This window comes from Pan troglodytes, chromosome 10, assembly GCF_028858775.2.
Source record: "Pan troglodytes isolate AG18354 chromosome 10, NHGRI_mPanTro3-v2.0_pri, whole genome shotgun sequence".
Lineage (NCBI taxonomy): Eukaryota > Metazoa > Chordata > Mammalia > Primates > Hominidae > Pan > Pan troglodytes.
Genome location: NC_072408.2, coordinates 38,502,084 through 38,511,900, shown reverse-complemented (window position 1 = coordinate 38,511,900; position 9,817 = coordinate 38,502,084). Strand labels below are relative to the sequence as shown.

The window sequence follows — 9,817 nt, the reverse complement described above, 5'->3', positions numbered from 1 at the left end:
TTAGACTTAAGCCTCTGACCTCGGGAGCGCCTGGCTGTAATCTTTTACCATGGCCTTGCCCTCCTCTCAGGGGCGGGACCCCAAAACCTACCAATCAGAAAGTGGCACGCCGGCATTGGCCCCGCCCCGTCCCTCGCATCCGCCACTCAGGAGCCCCGCGGCACCGCCCCCGTCGCTCCCTCTCGCTAGGGGGTCGACGTAGTGTCGGACCCGGAAGTGGCTTTGGGTCACGAGGCTTCACGGAGGAGGTGGGTGAGTCATGCGCGCGCGCGGAGGGGAGTGTAGCAGGGGGGAGGGGAGGAAAGGGGGGCGGGGATGATGCAATGTTTGGCAACCGGTGTCTGCACGCGCACGCGCAGGGGACAACGAGGGTGGTGGGAGGTGCGGAGGGTGGGGGAGAGGAGAGAGGGCGGGGCGCCAGCTCCCGGCGCCCAACGGCCCCAACGGCTATCAGCCTTGGTCGCCCCTAGTCGGTCGTGAGCCTCTTTGCCGCTTGTCTCCCCAAGAAGCTGTTGTTCCGCCCCCCCTAGCTTTACCCGCCGTTTTACCCCCACTATAAGGGACTCCCATATTTCTTGGCCCCTCCCAGCTAATGGGCACATAGGCCTTTTGAACTTTTCTTTTGAAAGTTGGTATCCATCCACTGGGATTGTCGACATCTCGAGTCTTCTTAAAGAGGTCTCCTGGCCGGGCTCAGTGGCTTACGCCTGTAATCCCAGCACTTTGGGAGGCTGAGGAGAGCGGATCACTTGAGGTCAGGAGTTCGAGATCAGCCTGACCAACATGGTGAAACCCCGTCTCTACTAAAAATACAAAAATTAGCCGGGTGTGGTGATGCGCGCCTGTAATCCCAGCTACTCTGGAGGCAGAGGCAGAAGAATCGCTTGAACCCTGGAGGCGGATGTTGCAGTGACCGAGATCGCGCCACTGCACTCCAGCCTGGGTGACAGAGCGAGACTACGTTTCACCAAAAACAAAAAACAAAACAAACAAAAAAAAAAACGGGGGTGGTCTCCTGTTCTAGCCCCGTAAATCTCCCAAAAGGGGCCGAGGTACTGGAATCCCTTGGTAGTCATTTTCCGCTTCTCTCAGAACAGCGCCCTTGACTTTTACCTTGTAGTTGGTAAGCCCTCAGCCTGCCAGAAGTCATGTATTTTGCCCAGTGGACCTGATTCTGTTTGGCCACCTATTTTCCCCCACGGTACTCCTATGGCTTTCTCCAAGACCCTCTCTTGCTGTACCAGACAGCAAGTCCTGTGACTCCCTGTGTGAGGAGCGCGGCACAGGCCTGCCTCCTAGGTGTTCGGGTCGAGATTTACAGCGGAGTCTCATCCCGGGACGTGTGAGTGCACTTCAGCGCAGGACTGCCCTGGACTGGGGAGACCGGAGCCGCGATTTTAGCCTCAACTCCCCCTCACTTGCCAAGGGATCTTACCGTCCTTGTTTGTAAATTAAAGATAAGAGTTGTGAAGGTAAAATGAGAACCATGAACTTGGAGGCAACTTGACCAAAAGTAAAACGCACCACCCAGAATGCAAAGTATTTTTCTTGTGCCTTGAAAACAGAGGCCATGTGGTGGCCTGTAACATATCCTGTCATACCCTCATGGGGGCAGCCAGAGTTTAAGTAGAAACTGTCACAAGGCCGGTTGTGACTGGAGTGGTGTGGCAATGACAGGTCTTCGGTTAGGCTGCTCCGTTGCTCCACACCTCCATTTCCTCTCTGAAAATGGGAGTAGTGTGGAGGGTGGACCAGATGGTCTCTCCTGGCCTAAAGACAGACCAGGTTGTCAGTGACAGGCAGAGGTCATGTGACTTGACAGGCTGAGGTCGTGTTGTGACATGTTGACCTGGGGAGGCGGGTCAAGTCCCAGCACACTACCCGGGAAGCCTTTGGGGCGGGGCAGGGCAAGTCGCGACTTTCATCTTTCGGGGCCTGGCCCCTCCCGGACCTGGCATTCCTGGTTCCCGCAACAGACTGTGGCTTTGGAAGGGGCCCCTCCCTGAGGAGGGCTGGGATTGGCCACCAGTGGCCTGGGAAGAGGCGCAGATCCTTCCGCGGAGGGCGGGGGGGCCGCGTGGGGTGTTTGTTCTCTTGGGGATTAATGGGGGGTTGTGGGGGAGGGGTAGGCGCGCTCCCGCATGCGCACTGCGGCCCCTCCAGTTGGCTCGTCGCTGTCCGCTGGGCGGGGGCCCGGCCCCGCCCCTCTCCCGTCCGGGCAGCGGCGGAGGCGGCGGCCCCTGCGGCGGCGGCTGCGGCAGCGACGGCGGCGGCGGCGGCGGCGGCAGCGGCAGCAGCCTGCGCAGTGCCTTCTGGGAACGGAATCCCCAGGGCTGCCCCTGGCCCCCATGGCGCATGCGCGGGAGGCCGCTCGGTGATCCGCGGCGGCGGCAGCGGCGCTTCCTGCTAGGACCGGCCGGGGCCGTACCGGAGGCTCGGGCTCCACCGACCCTCCTCCCACCCCCTCCCACTCACCCTCTGGGCCGCGACTGCGCAGGGCGGGGCCGGCCGAACCATGGGCCGCGGTGAGTGCGGGGCCCGGCCCCCCCACCCTGCCCCTCCCCCTCCCCTCCCCTCCTGTCCCTACCCTCTGCCCCCTCCGCGTCCTCTCGGCCCCTTTCCCCGGCCCCATCCCCACTCCCCCGCCCTCACCTGCCCCCGCCGCTTCTCCCTCTCACTGCCAGACTTCTGCCTTCCTCACCGCCCTCCCCTCAGTGCTTCACCCACCCTCCGCCCGCCCTCTCCCCAAGTTCCTTCCTACTTCGTGCGCCTTCCCCTCCTCCTCAAGCTGAGGGAAGCAGTCTGGGTGACAGGGCGCCTTGTTGTGAGAGGGAAAGTTTGGAAGCCGCCAGTGTGGGGTGGGAGCAATGGTGAGGCTGGGGAGGATACCTGCAGGTTGGAGGGGCTTCCCCTTCTATCGGAGGACAGGCTCTCTTGGAGATAATCGGAAGCCAGTGGAATAGGAGGTTCTGAATCCCTTTGCCTTAGGCTTGAGGGAAAATCAGGAGCTTCCCAGGATCCTGGGAGAAGACTGAGCTGTGATCCTCACCTCTTAAGACCCGAATGAACTAGATCAGCGATTGTCTGATGGAGCAGGCATGGGGGGAGTTCTGCTGGTACCACCCCAGCGGGCAGTTGGGCAATTGCCTGGTGACCTGTGGGGCAATCTGTACTTTTTATATCATCTTCCTGGGTAGAGAACAACAGGAGCCAGACACTCTGGGAAACTTCCTAGTGGCCTAGCATTATGGGAATGTGCCCATACTCCTGGTTGAAGTCTTCTACTCCGAATGGAGGGAGGCCTTGCCCTTCATATGCCTAAGAATTGGGCTAGACTTTCTTGGTCCCAGGGAGCTGAGGTTCTGACCCTCTGGTCCCTAGGGACTGGGCTTGGAAAGGATGGTTGTAGACTAAGCGAGCAGATCCCCGATATCTTTATAGGTGCTTGCCTCACATTGTTAAGGATCTTTCTCTTGAGAGGGTGCTGGGCTGTGGTGCTCTTTAGAGTTGGGCAGACTCCTGACAGTCCCATCTCTCTACTTGCGTTGCAGGTGTGGGCTAAGCTGGTGGCCCCGGCTTTAGACTGGACCCCACAATGTTTGCAGAGATGTTCAGGTAGCTGTGATGATACGGCAGGGGACTCCTCAGTCTCCCTCCCAGCTGAGGGGTTCCCCTTGCTCCTCTGGGGCTTCCCCTGAGTTTTCTTGGGTCTCCCCACAACTTTTGCCTTCCTGGAGTCCTCTCTCAGGTACTTCGCCCAGTTTAATCCTCCTAGTGCCTACATGGATGTCTGTGTTATCAGGCACGCGGGAGCTGATTACACACAATGAATGGGGGCAATGAGAGCAGTGGAGCAGACAGAGCTGGGGGCCCTGTGGCCACATCTGTCCCCATCGGCTGGCAGCGCTGTGTGCGAGAGGGTGCTGTGCTCTACATCAGGTACGGATCTTCACAAGTCCCCAAGCTCTGCCACTCCAGTTGCCCGGGTTTTCTTTCTTCCGTTTCTTCTCTCAGCTCAGCTCTCGTACCCGATTGCTCTCCTCTCTTCCCCTTCCTTCCTCAGCCTTTTTGCTTTCTGTAGCTCTGGGCCTTTGAATCCATTCTCCCTTTTTCTGTGTCTTCCCACATTCCTTATTCTCTGTTCTTCTAGGAGGATCTGTAACTTAAGCACTGTGCTTTAGGAGTATTGCCTGATTCACTGCCAGCTAACCCCATGTCCTCTGACCCTGTCCTCTCGCAGTCCAAGTGGCACAGAGCTGTCTTCCTTGGAGCAAACCCGGAGCTACCTCCTCAGCGATGGGACCTGCAAGTGCGGTCTGGAGTGTCCACTTAATGTCCCCAAGGTCAGAGTGGTGAGGGGCGCCTGAGAGTACAGAGATAAGCTAAAATTCTTAATGCAAATCACTGACTGAGGTAGCCCTTCTCACAGGTTCCAGCCCCTCAGGGTCCCTGTCCTTGCTTTCCACCTTACAGGTTTTCAACTTTGACCCTTTGGCCCCGGTGACCCCGGGTGGGGCCGGGGTGGGGCCAGCATCAGAGGAGGACATGACCAAGCTGTGCAACCACCGGCGGAAAGCTGTTGCTATGGCAACTCTGTACCGCAGCATGGAGACCACCTGCTCACACTCTTCTCCTGGTGAGTCTTCTGCCACTTTACAGAAGACCGAGGAAAACCTAAGGGCTTGGAAGGCTGGTGGTGGGAGGAGTTCCTTGAGAGGGAGCAAAGAGAAAGGGGAGTGGGTGGGGAGCTGCATGTTGAAAGGAGGGCACAGGGAGGTTGGGAACTTGTGGGAGATGGGACTAGAGAAGACAAAAGAGTTTTTGGAAGGGGAGCCACAGGCTGACCCTTCATTTTTCATTTATTGCAGGAGAGGGAGCGAGCCCCCAAATGTTCCACACTGTGTCCCCAGGGCCCCCCTCTGCCCGCCCTCCCTGTCGAGTTCCTCCTACAACTCCACTTAATGGGGGTCCTGGCTCCCTTCCCCCAGAACCACCCTCAGTTTCCCAGGCCTTTCCCACTCTAGCAGGCCCTGGGGGGCTTTTCCCCCCAAGGCTTCCTGACCCAGTCCCTTCTGGGGGCAGTAGCAGCCCCCGTTTCCTCCCAAGGGGCAATGCCCCCTCTCCAGCCCCACCTCCTCCACCTGCTATCAGCCTCAATGCTCCCTCATACAACTGGGGAGCTGCCCTCAGATCCAGCCTGGTGCCCTCTGACCTGGGCTCTCCTCCGGCCCCTCATGCCTCCTCCTCACCACCTTCAGACCCTCCTCTCTTCCACTGTAGTGATGCCTTAACACCCCCTCCCCTGCCCCCGAGCAATAATCTCCCCGCCCACCCTGGTCCTGCCTCTCAGCCACCAGTGTCTTCAGCCACTATGCACCTGCCCCTGGTCTTGGGGCCCCTGGGAGGGGCCCCCACGGTGGAGGGGCCTGGGGCACCCCCCTTCCTTGCTAGCAGCCTACTCTCTGCAGCGGCCAAGGCACAGCATCCCCCACTACCCCCTCCCAGCACTTTACAGGGCCGAAGGCCCCGTGCCCAGGCACCCTCAGCTTCCCACTCCTCATCACTTCGTCCCTCTCAGCGTCGTCCCCGCAGACCCCCTACTGTATTTCGATTGCTAGAAGGGAGAGGCCCTCAAACCCCTAGACGGAGCCGTCCTCGGGCCCCTGCTCCTGTCCCCCAACCCTTTTCTCTCCCAGAGCCATCCCAACCAATTCTCCCTTCTGTGCTGTCCCTGCTGGGACTCCCCACCCCTGGCCCTTCCCACTCTGATGGAAGCTTTAACCTTTTGGGGTCAGATGCACACCTTCCTCCTCCCCCAACCCTCTCCTCAGGGAGCCCTCCCCAGCCCAGGCACCCCATCCAGCCCTCCCTGCCTGGGACCACCAGTGGCAGCCTCAGCAGTGTGCCAGGTATGTGAGTATTGTGGAGCCCTTCCTCATCCTGGCTGGAAAGAGGCAGCCAAGGCATTTAGGGGAATGTTCAGAGAGCTCTTTGAGGGTTTTCTGGGTTGGGGGCAGGGAGGTTGGCTTCTTTGGATGATGGGAGAAAGGGCCTCCCTTGAGCTGAATTTCTCTCCTCTTTTACAGGTGCCCCTGCCCCACCAGCTGCCTCCAAAGCCCCAGTAGTCCCCAGCCCTGTGCTTCAAAGCCCATCCGAAGGGCTGGGGATGGGGGCAGGCCCGGCCTGCCCTCTGCCTCCCCTGGCTGGTGGAGAGGCTTTCCCTTTCCCCAGCCCTGAGCAGGGCCTGGCACTGAGTGGAGCTGGCTTCCCTGGGATGCTTGGGGCCTTGCCTCTCCCTCTGAGTCTGGGGCAGCCTCCACCTTCTCCATTGCTCAACCACAGTTTATTTGGTGTGCTGACTGGGGGAGGAGGACAACCTCCCCCTGAGCCCCTGCTACCCCCACCAGGAGGACCTGGTCCTCCCCTAGCCCCAGGAGAGCCTGAAGGGCCTTCGCTTTTGGTGGCTTCCTTGCTTCCTCCACCACCCTCAGACCTTCTTCCACCTCCTTCAGCACCTCCCAGCAACCTCCTTGCCTCTTTCCTGCCCCTGTTGGCTCTGGGCCCCACAGCTGGGGATGGGGAGGGATCTGCAGAGGGAGCCGGGGGTCCAAGTGGGGAGCCATTTTCAGGCTTGGGAGACCTGTCCCCCCTACTTTTCCCCCCACTTTCAGCCCCCCCTACCCTCATAGCTTTAAATTCTGCGCTGCTGGCTGCCACCCTGGATCCCCCCTCGGGGACACCCCCCCAGGTGAGGATGGGGGTGAGTAGGTGGGACAGAACAAGATGTAGAATAAGAGATGGGAGCTGGGAATCAAAAGCTTTCAGTTTCATTCCTGAGCTCTTCCTTGGGACCTTTGGGGAGGCCTTAGTTCTTGGCTGGGGGTAGGATGACTGCAAGAATTGGGTCTGTATTTAATAAGCATGGCCTATCTCACTTGAGGCTTCAGTCAGATAGTGGATGTGAAAGCACTATAAATCTGTTGAGTATTTTACACGCGTAAGTGTTAGAATCATTCTTTTTTCTTAGCCCTGTGTCCTGAGTGCCCCCCAACCTGGACCACCTACCTCCAGTGTCACCACGGCAACTACTGACCCGGGGGCCTCCTCTCTGGGCAAGGCCCCCTCCAACTCAGGGAGACCCCCCCAACTCCTTAGCCCTCTGCTGGGTGCCAGCCTGCTGGGTGAGTCTGAGGGAGTGTGAATTCACACTCTTGGTGTGAAAAAGCAGGAGTAAAACTTGGGAGTAGTGGCTGAATAAATTGGGGAAGAAAGTCTTTGGCCACTGGATAAAGCCTAAAGAGAATAGTAGGTCTGCTCAGCCTAATTGGTTTGCCTAGGGAGAGACCCCTGACTATAATTTCTCAACAGGTGACCTGTCTTCACTGACCAGCAGCCCTGGAGCCCTCCCCAGCCTGTTGCAGCCTCCTGGCCCTCTTCTCTCTGGCCAGTTGGGGCTGCAGCTCCTCCCTGGGGGGGGAGCTCCTCCACCCCTCTCAGAGGCTTCTAGTCCCCTAGCCTGCCTGCTACAGAGTCTCCAGGTGAGGGTGTGGGCATATATTTGTCAGGGAGATAATTTTTTCTCAAACTGGAAATTTAGGGCTTTCTGAGTTATAGTAGAAGAGGGACGGTATTTGAGATTGACTGAGAACTTATTTTTTTGCCAGCAGATCCCTCCAGAGCAGCCAGAAGCCCCCTGTCTACCCCCCGAGAGCCCTGCCTCAGCCCTCGAACCAGAGCCTGCCAGGCCTCCCCTCAGTGCCTTAGCCCCACCCCATGGTTCTCCCGACCCCCCAGTCCCTGAGCTGCTCACTGGGAGGGGGTCAGGGAAACGGGGCCGGAGGGGAGGAGGGGGACTTAGGGGCATTAATGGTGAGGCCAGGCCAGCCCGGGGCCGAAAGCCTGGCAGCCGGCGGGAGCCTGGCCGACTGGCCCTCAAATGGGGGACACGTGGTGGCTTCAATGGACAAATGGAAAGGTCCCCAAGAAGAACCCACCATTGGCAGCATAATGGGGAGCTGGCTGAAGGGGGTGCTGAGCCCAAGGATCCACCCCCTCCCGGGCCCCATTCTGAGGACCTTAAGGTGAGTGCAGAGTGCTGGTGGTCTGGGCTCAGGGGCTCTGAGGAAGGGTTGGGGCTGTGGTGCCTTTTTCGAAATTTCCCCCACACACAGTCCATCTTTTCTCAGGTGCCCCCGGGAGTAGTCAGAAAGTCTCGTCGTGGCCGTAGGAGAAAATACAAGTGAGTGTTGGGCCTACTATAGTGCTGGCCTTTGCCTACTTCTTTTTGGTTTGGACAGTTCTAATGTCCAAATAGTGGCTTGGTATTCAAAAGGGCAGATTCCTATTTGAATATGAATAAGGATATTATGCCTTTACTATCCAAATGTAGAAAGTTTCCCACCCAAACTTCTGAAATTCACCTGGTGCTTGGGAGCTGTTCCTGATCATCTGTGCCCCTTATTGCAGCCCTACCCGGAACAGCAATAGCTCCCGCCAGGACATTACCTTGGAACCCAGCCCTACAGCCCGAGTAAGTGTGTGTTTGGGTGGATGGGTGGATGGGTAGGGTGTAAGGGATGAGGCAGCAGGAGGAAAGGAGGGTTAGAGGGAGTGGGGAGAAAAGACTTCCTGATACCTAGCAATTGACCACTTCTATCAACTTCCCCTCTGGTATTAGGCGGCTGTCCCTCTGCCTCCCCGGGCCCGCCCTGGCCGTCCTGCCAAAAACAAGAGGAGGAAACTGGCCCCATAGCAGCCATACCTGGAGCTGGATCTGACCCTGATTGGGGAGAGCTGAGTGCTGAGCCTTGGGAGCCCCTGCCAGCCACCTGCACCTGTGGACAGTGGGTGGGGGCACTACTCCCCACTCAGAGCACAAATGCAACTCCTTCCCCTACAATCCCATCCTGAGCCATTGCAGGGGGCAGGGAAGTTCACCCCTCCCCCCACCACCCCCACCCAAGCCATGTCACTGAAAAGGCCTGGGGGGGATGGTATATGGCCCTTTCCCCACCAGGCGCTAAGGGGAACACCCCCTTCCCCAGGTCTTTTATTTGTTTAAGTTATTTTTGCACAAATGACTCTTTTATATTTAATTCGATTTCATTGCCTCCCTTCTTAAAGCCAACAGGCTCAGTTTACAAACCTGTGAGCTACTGTTGGCTGCTGCCCTCCTTCCCAGTGAAAGGTACAAAGCAATAAGCATCATGCATCCTCCCCTTACCCCCTCCAACACCCCTCTGCCTCTGGCTCAGGTTGCTCAAAGCACAGATCCCCTCTTACCCCGTCCCCAGGTTTGAAACACATAGCCTCATTTCAAGGTGTAGCCAGGTTCCCCCGACTTTCCTCTGGGATATAAAAAAGGGGGTAAGGGGGCAAAGAGAGCCCTCTGGGCCTCTCCTCCCATACACACTACACTGCCCCTTCTCCCCCCATCAAAACGCTCAGAGACGTTGTGATGATGCGACTGAGGATTATGCAACGTGGTCCAACCGGAGCGGCCAGCATGACCAGCTGTCCAGGGGCTGCCTCCTGCCTTTTCTTTTGTAAAGACAAGACCCTTGGGAGTTTTAATTCTGTTTTGTACTTGCCCTGTGGGGCCTCCACTGCTTTTCTATGGGAGACACTCTTAATTTAACAGATGAGAATATTTTGAAACTCTGGCTCTGGCTCTGTACTCATTTTTTATTTAGTTCTTTGGTAAGAACAGGTTACAATTTAAATCCATCTCTTGTAGTATAGAGTGGCTTAGATTGCCTGTTATGACGAATGAATATCTATGTCCTAGTGCTGCTTCCTCCCCAGGAAACACAGCAGA

At 57.8% G+C, this 9,817-nt stretch overlaps 1 protein-coding gene across 24 annotated transcripts; it reads left to right on the top strand.

The window, feature by feature from the left end:
* Positions 1-149: 149 nt before the first annotated feature.
* Positions 150-9,662, top strand: MBD6 (methyl-CpG binding domain protein 6). Of its 24 annotated transcripts, none has more exons than XR_008538277.2 (15): positions 224-248; positions 3,552-3,615; positions 3,803-3,939; positions 4,241-4,343; positions 4,474-4,636; positions 4,869-5,909; positions 6,087-6,748; positions 7,028-7,181; positions 7,369-7,538; positions 7,668-8,081; positions 8,187-8,239; positions 8,467-8,530; positions 8,678-8,847; positions 9,124-9,187; positions 9,448-9,662. XR_008538277.2 is itself a non-coding variant. In XM_054663136.2 (13 exons), the coding sequence occupies exons 3-13, from the start codon at positions 3,827-3,829 to the stop codon at positions 8,750-8,752; spliced, it is 3,012 nt and encodes a 1,003-aa protein (XP_054519111.1). In that variant the 5' UTR covers positions 150-248; positions 3,552-3,615; positions 3,803-3,826; the 3' UTR covers positions 8,753-9,662. The 24 variants fall into 24 exon arrangements, 8 of the variants coding, with proteins under 8 accessions (XP_054519111.1, XP_063642510.1, XP_063642511.1 ...); XR_008538275.2 differs by lacking the exon at positions 224-248 and adding an exon at positions 2,217-2,525; XR_010148291.1 differs by lacking the exon at positions 224-248 and adding an exon at positions 2,217-2,525 and having other exon boundaries at positions 8,390-8,530.
* Positions 9,663-9,817: the final 155 nt, after the last annotated feature.